This window comes from Sceloporus occidentalis, unplaced genomic scaffold (genome assembly GCF_023333645.1).
Source record: "Sceloporus occidentalis isolate IW3139 unplaced genomic scaffold, rSceOcc1.0.p SCAF_3, whole genome shotgun sequence".
Lineage (NCBI taxonomy): Eukaryota > Metazoa > Chordata > Lepidosauria > Squamata > Phrynosomatidae > Sceloporus > Sceloporus occidentalis.
The window spans coordinates 218,662,006-218,678,298 of NW_028316983.1; the positions used below are offsets into that span (position 1 = coordinate 218,662,006).

General features: G+C 41.9%; 1 protein-coding gene across 2 annotated transcripts; it reads right to left on the reverse strand.

Annotated features, from left to right (window-relative positions):
• Positions 1-207: 207 nt before the first annotated feature.
• Positions 208-15,978, reverse strand: TP53INP1 (tumor protein p53 inducible nuclear protein 1). 2 transcript variants are annotated; one of them, XM_089517659.1, is made up of 5 exons: positions 15,870-15,978; positions 7,750-7,879; positions 6,891-7,179; positions 5,443-5,857; positions 208-3,790 (listed from the first exon to the last, which is right to left on the reverse strand). In XM_089517659.1, exons 3-5 carry the CDS (start codon positions 7,000-7,002, stop codon positions 3,541-3,543), a joined length of 777 nt encoding a protein of 258 aa, XP_089373785.1. In that variant the 5' UTR covers positions 7,003-7,179; positions 7,750-7,879; positions 15,870-15,978; the 3' UTR covers positions 208-3,540. The 2 variants fall into 2 exon arrangements, with proteins under 2 accessions (XP_089373785.1, XP_089373784.1); XM_089517658.1 differs by lacking the exon at positions 7,750-7,879.
• Positions 15,979-16,293: the final 315 nt, after the last annotated feature.

Here is a 16,293-nt window from a genome sequence, read left to right on the forward strand (position 1 = left end):
CAAAGGAATTGCATTTGGCCAGTGATGTAGCATGGCCAACCTTCTTCTTCCTTGTAAAGGAAGCTGTTGTAGTAGCTACACACCCACAAACCATTCTGAGTTTTTACAGCTACATTATGTTTAGTAGTATCAGGGTGACAAGAGTCTTGAGTATCCAAAGTACAACGAAAAGGAACAAAAACGGCTCCACAAAGAAGCTGCCATTAATAATGCATAGACTGATGTACAGTATTTTATCCCAACAGAAATGTCCCTTCTTGTAGGCTTCAAGTTCAAGTCTGCTGTGTACAAGTCAGTTGCAAAAGGCACAGTTTTGTTTACAACACATATGGAAAAACAGTTTCAGCATAATTATTGAAACACCATTCGATGTAGCACAAGGCTCCACCTTTATGAGTTAATACAAATTTTTCAGGAAAAAATAACTATAAAAAATCATGCCTACTCACAAAACACATACCATTTGAAGAAAAAAAATGCACACAATTCTTAATAAGTCCAAGACTTGCAGGCACATAATAGAAAAAGTAACATAAATATGCAAGATAAAGAAGAGTGTGACATAGTATTGTACATGCAGTCATTCTTTCTACAACAACATTGTTTCCAACAATGAGAACTGGAAAATAACATGTTGTATAGTAAGCTTGTGATTATTTTTAAATATAACATGTTTGGGTTTTAAAATAATGGCCAAAATCCAATGTGTGCTGGCAGTTATAATGGGGCTTTCTTCTTCTACATTCTTTCTTCCTTGTAGTCTTTTTGCACTGGCCAAAAGCTAGTTTCAGAGGGCTCCCCCACCCTATAGATCCAGTTCTGGGGACACAGAGCAGGCCAAAGTGGAATGGACGATTGTCCCCCTCCTAAGGCTGTTGGGTTCTTCCATTCCACCAAGTAGAAATCCACTGTTGTTCCCTGCCCAAAAGCTTTCATCCCTAACAAGTTACCCAGTAAAAATGCAAAACTGTATCTCTCAGAGAGGTCCTAACTTAATAGTTGCTAAGCCAGGAACACATACAAAACAAGGTAAAGGAGGGCAGAGGAGCAGACCTTCATTTTAAGGTTCCTGAAAATGGAGGTAAAAAGCCAAATGTTGGAGACAAGTTGCAGAATTAATGCATCTTTGTAAACCACTTTGATCTGTTGGAAAAGCGGTATATAAATGAAATTTATTATTATTATTATTATTATTATTATTAATGCAGTTTGACACGGCTTTAACTGTCATGACTCCGTGCTAGGGAATCCTGGGACTTGTAGTCTCTTGTGGCACCAGAGCTTTCTGAGAGAGAAGGCTAAATATCTCATAAAACTACAAATCCTATAATTCCATAGCACTGAGTCTTGGCGGTTAAAGCAGTGTCAAAATGCATTAATTCTGCAGTGTAGATGCAGCCGAAGATGAAGCGTAAGAATCTACACAAAACAATGCTGATTCTTTATTTCTCCAAACCTCCCAAATAAGTACACTTGGGATCCGTGTTAAAACACTGAAGAGTTCCTGAGTTTAAAACTGTCTGTGGTATTTGCCCATGACACTGAGAGAAGATGAACAGTACTGGGTGGCTAATGAAACTGAGTCTTTTGAAAAGAACAAAATAACATGGAGACTGCACTCAAACATACATGCAAAGAAACCAGTCCTACCTATAAATTTAAATTGCTTTAAAGTTCTTTGGATTCTACCTTAGACAACAAGAATTGTGTCCCCATAAAACCATTTTTCTGAAACAAGGCCCATTAAAAAAAAGTTAAATTGGTAGTATATATAGTGAAGCAGAGGAAAGGGTAGGTTAGATGTGCAGTTACATCATGGTCACTGAATCTGATTATGCACAAGAAATCAAAAATACAGTTTCAGGCCACAACAGATTCAACTGAGACAATTAAAGCAGACTCCAGTATGATGTTCTGAGAAGGCAGCTGTGAACTGTTTTTCAATATTTGCCATTAATAATGCTGACTAAAGAAAAAACATTGAGATGGTAAACCCTTGCCTAAGAGTAATTTCAGGGTTGTTGGTTTTAGGCCTAGTGAAGGCAAAATGTGCAGTTAATTAACAGAACTGAAGGAAAGTGAGAAATAGTTTATGCTTTATGCCCAGAAATGTAATGGTGGTAGGAAAAAGAAGACACAGGCTGCCACCACACCGCAGAAATAAAGCAGTTTGACATCACTTTAACTGCTATGACTCAATGCTATGGAATTCTGGGAGGTGTAGCTTTGTGAGATATTTAGCTTACCCTGTCAGAGAGCTCTGATGCCCCATCAAACTACAAATCCCAGAATTCCAAAGCACTGAGTCATGGATGTTAAACTGGTGTCAAACTACTTGATTTCTGCAGTGTGGCAGTATTCACAGGCCCACTTATCATACGGTCACCTTAACTACACAGGGAATCAAGGTTCACCTTTCCTTCTGATCCCCCCACAGTAGCTCGTTACATTAAGGAATGAATAATCTGTGGTCTGATTGGAACTCCCAAATGGCCCTAACAATTAGTCAAGAATAATAGGGGTTCTGACCCAACAGCATCTGGAGGACCACGAGTTGCTCACCCCATTTACACAAATGCCCCCTCATAATTAGAGATATTGTGGGGGCACCATTTTTAACAAGTACCCATATGATAAAGCAGGCATCGCTTTTCCTCCTTAATTTTCAAAGCACAAAGCCCTGAGTTTTATTTTCACTATCCTTCACATCAAATAGGTACAACATATTACACCGGCCTTCTACTGCCTTGTGATTTTGGGACAAGTTGAGCTTCAATTTCCGTGACATGCTACACTGGCAGGGGATGGTGGGAGTTGCAGTTCAACACAACAGGAGGGTGCCAGGTTGTGGAAACCAACCAACTGCTCACTTTCAGTGGTACTTATACTTGCTGTGAGGTATCAGCTTTGTTTATGAAATTGGGTAAGCCACATCAAACCATCAAGATAAGACACAAGCTAATAGGAGGAAGTTACAGGTCCTTTCCATTCCCTCCCACCCACTTCAGGCTACATACAGAATTCGCTCCTCATTGGGAGCTCAATGCCATCCAGTCCATTACATTTTAATGGCTATCTTAGACAGTTAAAAGAAAATGTACAGTATACACAGATCATTGCAAGTGTACAACTGACCCTGAGAAATTCTGTAACTGCATTTGGACTACAATTATGCGTGAAAGTTGCCTGCTACGTCTTGGCTAAAAATACCAACATAAAAACAAACCCATCCACACTTCAGAAAGTTCCTAGAAGTCACATAAAAAACCCATCCCACTCCCAATCACACAAACTCTATTGTACTGATATGCTTCTGAGCCACAAGTAAAATATCAAAGGCATTCTGTGATACATCATTAACATCAACGTGGTTTACAAACTAACTGTAACACTCAGTGACAGTGTAGAAAAAATGAAAATCAGCCTAAAACGGAACTCGCCTTCATAATCTACACCCACACAAAAAGAACAAAAACGAGAACAGTTAAACAATATTATTTTTGAAAATAATAACAATTACAATAATAATGCAAAACACTCTCAGTAATTATACTGACGCTGGCAAGGCTGGTGAACAAAAAACCCGTTATTCTTGAGTTGACGAGAGTAGCAATCCCTGGTCAGGTTTTGGCGACGGAGGCGGTTTCTGTTCAAATATTGTCTTTCATGGTGTTCTTTTGTCCATCGGGAAGGCCGAAAGCTCTTGGTCTGTTCAAGAAAGGCTGAGTGAGTGGCGAGTGCCGCAATGTAGCATCGGATGTGTTGACTCATTTTGGTTTGGGCTTCTGATCTAAAATTCAAATCACAGGTACCAAGGTTACACAGCACAACTGTCAATGGGCTGCGTGCAAATTACTTTTGGGGATAAGAATTCCTAAGTAAGATATTCTAGAACTGATGGGACACGAGGCAACAGATTCTTTTGGATGCTAGAGTACTTCGCTGCCTGAGACAAAAGACCAAATGGTAGCTGAACTCTGTGTACTAAAGGGCCTGAATAAAGCTGCTTCAGGTCACTGGCATGCTTTGGTGCAGCTTCTGCCTTCTTAAGATGCATGTGTCATTTAAACATCATATCTCCAAAGTGACCTGAAGCAGCTTTATTTTGGCATGCCTGTTTGGGCCCAAACTCAACCAGGTCTAACAGCTGAATCTTGCTACAGGGCTGATAACCACATTGCTGTTTCTGCTGCACCTGAAGGCAATGCAGTAGGTTGCATTGTACAGTGGACCCTCCACATTTGTTGAGGTTGGGGGTGAAAGCCACCCTCTGGGACTTCCCAGGAAACTGATGGAGATCTAAATGATGATGTCCTCACTGTGCTTCTGGCTAGAGGGACATAGCCAGAATTTTATCTGGTTTCCCATCTCTCTACAGGTCACTACATAGCTGTGTCAGGACAGGCAGCATTAAAAAAAAAAAGGGGGGGGTTTACAGGGGATTTTGGTTATTGTGAGGGAAGTATAGTATCCACAACTATTAAAAGTTAATTACACAGACTAACTTAGTAACAGGATGCCAGCCCAGTTTTTATATACATTGTCTGAACCAAATCCTTTTAATGTGTTATTATGTTTATAATATCGTCTAGTCCTGTGACCTATGCTAGACTTTTAGTTGAGTTCACTATAGGAAACTAATGATAACTGCATTATTCTAGTCAATTAAAACAAAAGAAATTGACAGTATATATTCCCTAACTTCCCTAATACAGATTCTGGCATGGGATCTTTTCCGACTTGAAGAATGATGAGTGTTTTCTATTTGGTTTTTCATGCTAACCAAGTATTCTGGTTGACATGACACTAGAGAAATCCAGATGGCCATATTAACATGTTACTTGCCAATTTTGGAAGCATTAATGTTCTGGGGTGTTATTCTTTATCAGGTCATGAAAACCTAATGTGGAGCATCAAATTTGTATTGGTTTATTCTGACAGAGTGGGGGTTTGCACCCAGCTCAGTAAAGTGGGGCCTGAGGGTCTTCATGCCAAGGCCCACATCCCAGCAGGAGATTCACTTTCACCCTCCAGCACTCTGACTTACCTGTTGCTCTTCCTTGCTATGACCATTTTATTTGTATGCAAGAGCACAGAGCTTGGAAAACTAGTCATGCTGGTTGGGAAATTCTGGAAATTATAAACCAGAACTGTAACTTTTACAAGCTCTGCTCTTATCTTGTTTTCTCCCTCTTGATGACTGTAATGTTTGAACCCAGAGGAAAAAAGTATGCGAAGGAATACTGGTGAAGTGGAAATGAATTCACAGAAGGGGGGGGGGGGAAGCCACTAAATGTGTCCTATCCACGGCCATCCCACAGCTGCCACTTCAAAAAAACCTTCCTAGAGCTGGCACTGAAGTTTTCCCCTCATTTTTATATCTCCCCAGTAAACCATATGTTGGTTCTGTAACTCAACTAAATCAAGGATCAGATGACTTACCTAGGATTGGTAGCATTTTGATTTTCTTTTTCATCCTCATCCTCATCCTCCTCTTCCCCTTCTTCATCACCACAACTGGTCTTGTTGAGGCTGTGATGGGTATTATGGACTGCATAAACAGACATGCTGGGATGTTCAATGAGAAGGTTCTCCAAGGGGCTGGTTTCTACTTTCAAAGTGGCCAGGCCACCTGCTGTGAAGCACGGAGGTGGTGTAATAAACCAGCTTTCTTCCATAGGACATGAGTCAAACTGGACAAAGCTAGATTCACTGGCATCGGACAAATGTTCCAAGGAAGTAGGCAGACAAGAGAAGACAGGTGGGTGGTCAACAGGTGACGATGCTTCATGGAGATTTCCATCCTCTTCTTCTTCCTCCTTTTCTTCTTCCACCATTGAGAAGTTATTACAGGTGTCTATTGGGAGTTACAATGGCATTGAGATGGATGAGAAAAGTTGACCGAAGCAGCTAGAGTTCATCTAGTTTATGGCAGGGGTGGGGAGACGTTTGATCCTTTCAAACATTTTGGATTTCAACTCCCAGAAGCCCTATCCAGCATGACCTATAGGGAGGTGAACTCCACAATGTATGGAGATCAATGGGTTTCCTAAATGTTTTCCAGGTACAAAGTGTGCACACTCTATAGTTTACTGCACTGTGTGCAGGCACTGTCTCAAAACATGGGGAATACAACAGTCCAGAGGACTATCTGGGCTGAAGATTTGTTTCCATGGTATAGGAGAGCATGCAGGCTTTCTCTGTGATCAAGATTTTCTGAATTAAACCACAATATCCCAGAAGGTTTATACTCTACCACAGCTTAACAAAAATGGGATGAATGAAAAGGAGAAAGAGGAAATGCCAGCCATTTATAAATAGTTAGGATAAGTTTGGAGAACTGAGTGAAAAGGCTCAAGTATGAGAGCTATGTGATATGGTGTTTTGGGTGCCGAACCAGAGTTGGAACATCCAGGTTGAAGCCCCATTGTGTGGTGAAATTCACTAGATGACCTTGCACCAACCACCTTCTCTTAACCTGACCCACCTCACAGAATTGTTGTGAGGATAAAGCAGGGAAGGAGGGGAGCCATATACACTGGCTTGAGCCCACTGGAACAAAGGCAGGCTTCACCAAGAAATAGTGAAACTGGGATACACCAGGAAAAGCTTTTGTTTTAAAGAATACACTTTTCAGCTTGAACAAGCTGTTCTATGTTTTATTCCTTTCTTACACATGTTTATATTTAGCCTGAAGCATTGCCTACTTCATGGTTGATTGTTTAATGCTTCTTAAACTTTTGTCCCAGGTTCTGTTTTAGTTACTTGGTTTTAACTTAACATTGTAAACTTCTTCGTGACCCATTCTGGGAGAAAAACAGGCTATAAATCAAAGAGATTTGGATCTTCTTCCTTCCCACTATACAATTTCTACTCAACAGATATCTTACCTATAAAATCAACCAGAATCCACTCTTCCTCTTCCTTCTCACTAAATGCTGGCTCTTGGCTGGGCAAATTATTGATTTCTCCCATTAACATATTATTCAGCCTCTGGAACATGACTAAGGCAATAATAATAAAGTTCTGTCTGGCACGTCTTTGTATCCACAAGTTAAGGTACAGCTTCACAATGTGCAAGGCAAAGATGCAGGTAGAAGATTAAAGTGCATAAAGACTTTTATCAGCTGAGGCACAGAACATGGGGAGCCATTCTTTGTAAACGGTTGCTACAAATTCCTGCAAAGACAGAAAAAAAATAGAGTCTTAACTCTATGTATGTCCACAAAACATTTCCTACTTAAGCAACATTATACACCTTTAGCGGTATCAAGCCGGAATTAGCCAGTAAACAACAGGAAGCTGCAGCCAATTTTTTTATTGTAAAGAGCATACCTGTATAATATATCATTTTGGGATGCATCTACACTGCAGAAATAATGAAGTTTGATACCACTTTAACTCCCATGGCTCCACCCTACAGAATCCTAGGATTTGCAGTTTTGTGAGGCACCAACACTCTTTGGCAGGGAAGACTAAATACCTTGTAAAATGACTAATCCCACAATTCCATAGGATGGTGCTACAGCACTTAAAGTCATGTAATACTACATTATTTCTACATTGTGGGTGCCCCCTTTGCTCTCATAAATCAAAATTTGAAAATCATGAAAGAGTGACGTCTTTATAGGCCAAACAAAATGCACAAAACACATAATGCAAACTTTTGAAACTCCACTGGCTTCATTGGGCAAAAGAGGATTTTAAAAATCATACAGGAGAAAAAATGTGTTGCAGACACAGGCCTACATTTTGTACCAGATGTTGTTTCTGTTGTTCCGTTGGTTTGGAGGGATCTCAATGCAGGCAGAGGCCACTCCTCTCTCGGCCATCTGGGGACCAGGGCCTTACATTCCTCCTTCTGTCTGTTCTATAACATCTATTAAATCCACATTGTAAGTGTCATTGATTTTTCAAAAGCCCAAAGCAATTATAGATATTTCCAGATGAGACAGCTTCTACTGTTATCAAGCAAAAAGCACCAAGCAAATAAGAATTTTGGTGGTGGGTGAAAAAAGGATGGAATAGGTGGTGGGAAAACACAGGATTATAAAAAGATAAACACTGGCATCTGTACACAAAGGATTATAAAAGGAAACACTGGCATCTGTACACAAATACAACCCCCTCATGTGAAGCTCTGAACTAAGCTGGCTGCCTCACAATTAAGAAGCACCTTTAATTTAGTTCTGTAGTGCACACTGGTCACTTTAGTTGACAAAACATGCTGCATTATTGACAGAGATGCAGAGCATGTCTTCTTCATCTGCACACACATTATTATACCGCAGGGATGGGGAAAATGTGGGCTATGTGTAACCCACAGAGCTTTTTATGACCCCCAGCACCTTTCAAATTGGGAAAAATACATTTGGTGGTGGAAATAGCATGGAAAAGTTCTCCAAGGGCCTCCAAAATACATCTGGTGGTGGAGGCAGCATGGGACAGTCCTTTGAGGTCCTCTGTTGGAGCATCTGTGATGATCTATTTTATCATCCCTCCCATTGTGGGAGAAACGCAGGACATAAATCCCTGAAATACCCCTTTTATAAAGTGTTCAAGGGAAAGTGAGTGAGTGAGTGTGCAATGCATTAATAAAGGAGGCTACTTGTAAACCTTGAGATCAGAGCACAAGCCAGTTCCAGGCTGGTGAAGGGCAGAGCATTTGGCCTATAAAACATACATAGAAGCCAGGTAGATGCAACATTTTGATATTTTTGTCAAGGGAGCCATAATCTATTCGATCATTTCTCACATCTAATATTTTCCAGGTAGTAATGTCTTTAAGGGTTTAAGGTTGCATCAGATACACTGTGTCCTGAAAGCCCTATTTCCTAACCCCAAAACATTAGGCTGAAATGTCATTCAGCAAAAAGCCCCTTCTTAAAAATCTCTTATCCATCTTTTTCAATCAGAGTGAGGGATCTGTCATCCTATGGAGTACAACTCCTATGAACCTTAACCAGCATTGCCAATGATGGGGGATCATGGGAGTTCCAACCAATGTCGAGGAACATATTTTTCACCCCAGCTCTAAATATTTTACAGCTGAGTAATAGCACTTTGCTCCCTAAATACAGGTCCAAAGCACACTGCAAAAAAAATCCAGTTTGAGACCACTTTAACTTGAAGTGGTGCAACGTTAGGGAATTCTAGGAGCTGCAATTTTGTGAGACCTTTAGTCCTTCTCTGGCAGAGAGCTCTGGTGCTGCAACAAACTACAGTTCCAAGGATGCTCTCACACTGAGCCAGGGTAGTTAAAGTAGTCTCAAACTGGATTATCTCTGCAGTGTGCAGACAGTCTCCATATCCATGGATTGTTTATGCATGGATTCAAGCATCCATGGCTTTAAAATATTCAAAAAATATATAAATTCCAAAGAGCAAACTTTGATTTTTGTTATTTTATATAAGGGGCATCATTTTACTATCCATTGTATTTTATGGTCTGTCTGCTCTCTTTTGGCCGACAGCTAAATACATTTTTATTTAGACAGGCATTTGGTGGATGAATTTTATTTGTGCAGTGTGCTGTAAATGTTTTTTTACAGTTTTTACTGGTTTTAACTATGTGTTTTAGCTTATGTTTTAATAATAATGTTAACTTTTAAAAAAACTTTTGTAATTAACGTTTTTACTTCTTTTTAAATGATTCTATCTTTTTAAATTATTGTAACCTGCCTGGAATCCCATTGTGGGAGAAACGTGGGACATAAATCCTTGAAATAAAATAATAAATGAACAAATAAATAATGGGATTTGAGCACCTGTAGATTTTGATATCCATGGGGGGGGGGGTCCTGGAGCCAAACCCCAGCGGACATCAGGGGTCCACTATATAACCAGTTTTATGCTGACTTTGCTACTGTGCAGAACTGTAATACCATTGTTTCCAGCAGATGGCTCACAAGTACAGGTTTTAAACTGAAAAAAGCACTTTTCCCAAAGTGGTTTCACGGACAAGGCTGGCTTTCAGGTGCCTGATTTCAATCTCACACACAACACAGGACTTTAAGAGAGTTCCACAGAACTATGGGAAATGCCTGTATGCTGATGCCTTTTGAAACACCTGGACTTCTCTGTTTAACAATACACCAAATGGGCAGACAAGTGAAACCACCACCAGGTTGCAGAGTTTATGTAACTCTTGTCTGACCTCTTCATTGTTTTTGAAATCCAGCCTTTTCCCAACTTACAAAAAGGCCATCAAAATGGGCTTGTTCAGCCTTCCCATGTGGAAAGGTTACATAATTTAAGTTTCATTTTTGGGCAGGGCAAGTAAGGAGGAACATAATAGGATACACAATTCGCAACAGTTTCTTCAGAGGGGGTTTGCCATTGCCATCTTCTGAGGCTGAGAGAGTGTGACTTGCCCAAGGTCACCCAGTGGATTTCATGGCTACGTGGGGAATCAAACCTTGGCTTCCAGAGTCATCGTCCAATACTCAAACCACTACATCACACCACGCTGAAGTCGGAAGACTGTGATTTTTATTATATATATAAAACATTTGCCATCTTTATTTTTGTATATAACTTAAAAATCAGCACTAAAAACAAGGGAAAGAAGGAATTGTTTTTTTAAAGGACAGTCAAGCTTATAAAATACATATGAAATATGGTAATTGCAAAATAAAGTTTAGAATTGATATGATAAATTGCATCATTTCGCTGATCATATTTTGCAAACCAAAGTTACTGAGTTCAACCCTGTTGTTATTTTTTTAAAGAAAACAGGATTTTTCCTCCCCCAAACCAGGTATTTATAGTATGAATCAGCCATGCCTTTAAGCTGTAGCACTTTTTTTGAAAACCTTGAGAACTGGAAAAGGAAAAACTGTTATCAGAACCCATTCCCATGGTTTAAACAAAGGACCTTACACTTTCTAGGTCAGAATATAAAAATAGTGTTGATATTTCCTGCTCCAGTCCCCAGATCACTCTAAAGTCATCCTAAAGTGTAATGTTATATAGTTAAGACTATTGCGGAATTTAATCTGGGAGATCCCCAAAGCCCTAAAACTCCATGGGTGACCTTGAAGCAGTTGCTCTCTCCTTTCCTGACCTACTTTACAAGGTTGTTGTGGGGATAAAAATGGGGAAAAGGAGAACCACTTTCTTTGCCATCACTCCACAGAAGGAAAGTTGGGGTATAGATTCAAACAGTAAAACAAACAGACCCAGCGTGGTGAAGTGATTTGATTGTTGGACTCAGATTGCTCAGTCATGGAAACCCACTGGGTGATCTTGGACAAGCCTAAAAGACAGGCAAAGGCAGTGCACCCTCCCAACTAATCTTGCAAGAAAGGTGGCCTTAAGGTTACCATGTCAGAAATGACTCGAAGGCACACAACAACTACAACAAACACAATGCCCACAAAGACCTACGGGAAGACTTTGGAAATTGTACCAGGTTGAGTCAGACTTACAGAAAATGATGTGAAATACTTTACAGAAGCACAACACAACACAGCAGAGCAGTTGCCCAATGTCTGTGTAAAAACAGATACTTGTGAAACATGAAAAAGAAACTCATCTCCATTAGCATCAAAAAAGACTCCTGTTTCAGTTGCACTGAACTTAAGTACCATATGTAACAGGTGATAACTGACTTTAACTGCCTTTGCCTAGAACTGGGCTGCAATAATTTGGGTGCAATAAAAGACGGCAAGGTGACCTTGGGCAAGTCACACTCTCTCAGCCTCAGGGGAAGGCAAGGGCAAACCTCCTCTGAACAAATCTTGCCAAGAAAACCACTTGAAAGGGTCACAGTAGTTGGAAACTACTTGAAAGCACACAATACACACAACAGACAAAAGCTGTAATCCACCAATTACTTATGTCAAAATAAATTCTTAAAGATGACACAAAACTTATTTTCTTTCACCCCTTTTAAATGCAAAAACAGACTAAAGCAGCTGTTTAAGGACAGGCAGACAGATACAAATCTCTTTCTCTGTGTGTTATTACCAGAGTGTATTGCACTTTCCTCAACTAGGCAGTCTCTGTAAATTGCTGGGTTACAACTCACATCATCACCTAGCCACCAACCATGCTGGATGGGAATGATGGGGATTGTAATCCTAACATCCCTAAAGTGCACGTCATTGGGCAAGCCTGCATACATTTCAGGAGGGGGAAAATGTGTTCATAAGATGCAGCAAAAACTGCTCTAGAGCCTCCCGATAGACAGAAGATAGGGAACATTATTAGCCATTCCCTGCAGCTCCCACAGCACATTACACAGCTATAGTGCTATTATTCCACTTTAACTGCTATGGCTGCCTCCTGTGGCATTCTGGAGTTTGTAGTTTAGTGAGACCTGAAAGCATTCTAGCAGAGAATTCCAAATGCCCCTCCCTAAACTGCAAACCCCAGGATTCCACAGGAGGCAGCCATAGAGGTTACAGTGGAATAATAGTGCTATAAAAGCATAGTAAACATATCTAGGGGTATCTGTGTTAGCCATGCAGCAAAGTACAATAATATCCAAAATGCACAGAGTAGTGAGACTTTTATTGGTCAAATAAAATGCACAAAATACATGTTGCAAGGTTTCGAAGCTCCATGGGCTTCTTCATCAGGCAAAAATGTTCAAAAATCATACAGGGGGGAGTATGATGATACTAGTCTTGATAAAATGCAGTAAACTAACACCATCATAATTTTTTCACTTCCAGTATGATTTTGCCAGAAGCAGCAGCCCATGGAGATTTGAAACCCTGCAACATGTATTTTGCGCATTTTGTTTGGCCCATAAAAGTATCATTACTTTGTGCATTTTGGATGTTATTGTACTTTGCTGCATGGCCAACACAGCTACCCCTAGATACGTTTGCTATGCTTTTATAGCACTATTATTCATGATGTTATTATACCTAACAGTGTAGCGCGGCGATAGCAGACTGAAGAAGCCATCAGAGGAAACTGGCTTTAGTCCACCCATGTGCAGGCCAACTCGAAGCTGTCAGCCTTGGCAGTTGTCCCAAGGATTAATTCGTTGCAAGGATTGTTTTGACTTTGGGGGCTGCTGAAGATGCTCCTGCAGGTAAGGTCCATTTCTCGATCCTAGAAGGGCAGGCTCTCTTCTCAGAACCTGCCATGACCTGGCCGGCCATTGTGCTCCAAAAAAGGAGACAAGAATGAGTCACAGTGCCCTGCTTTGCCCTGGTTTGTTTGGATGGCAGGCTAAGGCAGTGCCATCTTGGGTGGTGCTCCTCCAACGGGCCTCTTCACACCTGAATGCCGCTCCAGGTAATGGGCCCAAGAAATAAAAAATAAAGAGGCAGTCATGTAAACCCCTTGGCCAAGTCACACTCTCTCAGCCTCAGAGGATGGCCATGGCAAACACCCTTTGAAGAAACTTGCCAAGAAAACCCCATGGTGGCTGTAAGAGTCTTGAAGCTACACAATAACAACAACAGAGGAGGGAGGCTTTGGAGAAGAAAAGCCCCAAAACTGGCAGCAACTAGGTCTTCCTCTTCCAGCCTCCTTGGGGCGGATCAGGCACCACCAACTCCTCCTCTCTGGTTTGCAGCCTCCTTCTCCTCTTTGGGGCGGAGAGATGGGGAAGGCAGCTGCAAAAAGGGGAGGTGGGGTGGCCAGACAAGACATCCTCCTTTTCGAGCACCTGTCCTCCATTTCCACCTTTTCTGTGCAGGAGGAATGAATGTCCAAATGTCTACCCTTTGGAGAAGGACTTAGAAGTTTGGATTGAGATTTCTAGGATTGTTTTTTTTAATTTAGCTTTTATTTTTTCCCCTTGCACATCCTCCATTTTGTCCTCCTTCCCAGGTAGGACATTTGGTCACCCCTGATCTTTTTGTTGTTGTTGTTTTGTGCCTTCAAGTTGTTCCTGGCGTATGGCAACCCTAAGGCGCCAGGAAATAGGCCCAAGAAATAGAAGAAGAGGCAGCCAACATCCCAACCCACTGGAAGAACTTGAGCAAGTCACATTCTCTCAGCCTCAGAGACTGACCATGGCAAATCATGGGGTTTTCCTGGCAAGTTCTTTCAGAGGGAGGTTGTCATTGCCTTCCTCTGAGGCTGAGAGAGTGTCTGCACACACACATACACTCCCCCCCCTCCATAGAATCAGAGTTGGAAGAGACTTCAAGGGCCATCCGGTCCAACCCCATTCTGCCATGCAGGAACTCTCAATCAAAGCATCCATGAGAGATGGCCATCCAGCCTCTGTTTAAAGACCTCCAAAGAAGGGGACTCAACCACTCTCCGAGGGAGTATGTTCTGATATTGAACAGCTTTTACTGTCAGGAAGTTCCTCCCAAAGTTTAGGTGGAATCTCTTTTCCTGGAGCTTGCATCCATTGTTCTGTGTTTGAGTCTCTGGAGCAGCAGAAAAGAAGATTGCTCCCTTCTCAATATGACATCCCTTCAAATACTTAAACAGGGCTATCATATCACCTCTCAACCTTCTCTTCTCTAGGCTAAACATCCCCAACTCCCTTAGGTGTTCCTCATAGGGCATGGCTTCCAGGCCCTTCACCAGTTTGGTGGCCCTCCTTTGGATACAGTTTCTCAACACCCTTTTTGAATTGTGGGGGCCTGACCAGAGCACTTCTATTGATGCAGCCTAGAATGGCATTGGCCTTTTTAGCTGCTTCATCAGACTCTTGACTCATGTTCAGCTTGTGGTCTACTAGGACTCCTAGATCCCTTTCAAATGTAGTCTTGTTCAGCCAGGTGTCCCCCATGATCCTATATCTATGCATTTCATTTTTAAAAAAATGGAGCCAAAACCATCCTCATCATTATCCCCATCCTCTGGCTTTCCTTTGGAGCTGCGGAGGTCCCGATCTACTGGCCTCAAAAGTTGGGAAGAAAAGGCATTTCAAAAGGGTGTAAGAGGCTGCTTTGTCCGGGTCAGTCTGGCCAGTCTTTGTGGCCGGAGGATGACCTTCGTCCAGATGTCCATCCAGGGCTGGCTGGATCGAAGTAAATCCCCATAATCTGGATCCTTCCCTAACGTTTTCTCCTCTCCATCGTGCCTCTTTGTAGGTTGGTTTTAGTGTGAGGCCAGGGTTCAAATACCGGCCATGGAAACCCACATGGGCAAGTCACATTCTCTCAGCCTCAGAGGAAAGCAATGGCGAAGGTCTGACCCTTTTAAGACTTATTTTCCAGACATGAAAAAAAAAAAATCTGGCCTTTCTTTCAGACTTAAGAAAACCCAATGTACCCCAGAAATCCTTCCATTTTTCTTTCTTTCCCCCATTAAAAACCCCCTTTCTCAAATTCATAGAAGCAACAGGGGTTGGGCTTAAAGAATAAGAATGCTTCCCAGGGTTGGGCTCTGGGTTCGAATCTCTCAACCTCAGCCAAGGCGTAACAAAGAAAAAGAGACTCCCATCGCCATATCAGCAACAGGAACAGCAGCAAAACTCATCCTCAGAAGAACAGAGAAGTTTAACTACAACAATAGCTACAACAACAAGAGGCAACACAAAGCCACCTACGCCACAAGTGGTTTTGTGTTGCAACGTCGGAAGGACACAAAAGCTTTCTTTTTCTGAGGATTTTTTGGGGGTTTTTTGGCCATTTTGGGAGACAATAATTCAGTTTTTTTGGAAAGAAAAAAACACCAAGGTAATCCGGTTTGACACCAGTTTGGAACTGCCTTGGCTCCATGCGATGGAATTCTGGGATTTATAGTTTGTTGTGGCCCCTGGGGGCCACAACAAACTATAAATCCCAGAATTCCATCGCATGGAGCCAAGGCAGTTCCAAACTGATATCACACCGGATTATTCCTCCAGTGTGGATGCAACCCTCCTTTTTCCCAACCCAGTTGCAATCCTTGTATTTTAATTCCAACATTTCGCATCAGAAGGCAGCCTTCTTGCAACTCACCAGTGAAGCTTAGCTGGGCTGGGGTTAGTCTTGAGGTAGGCGAGGGGTTTGGGTCTTCTTCCCAGCCTTTTCCTGCCCAGACCCTGCTTCTGCTTCTTCCCTGCAGAGTCTTTTGTTGTTATAGAACCCTGAGAACAGCTGATTGGGAGGGCGGGGCCTCGACGTCACTTGGCCACGCCCCCTCCCTCCCAGCCAGAGGAGGAGGAGGGATGGAGTGCTGGGGCTGGAGGCAAACCAATTGGGCCTCTCCGGGACAGGCTGTCTCTAACGCACGTGACCCAGGCTTTGGGGTTTTGTTCTCTCTCTCTCTCTCTCTCTCTCTCTCTCTCTCTCTCTCTCTCTCTCTCTAGACTTTCTCACTCCCCCCTTCCCCCAATCAAAATAAATTAAAAAGAAAAAGGATAAGGGAGTTTTGCAGAGCAGA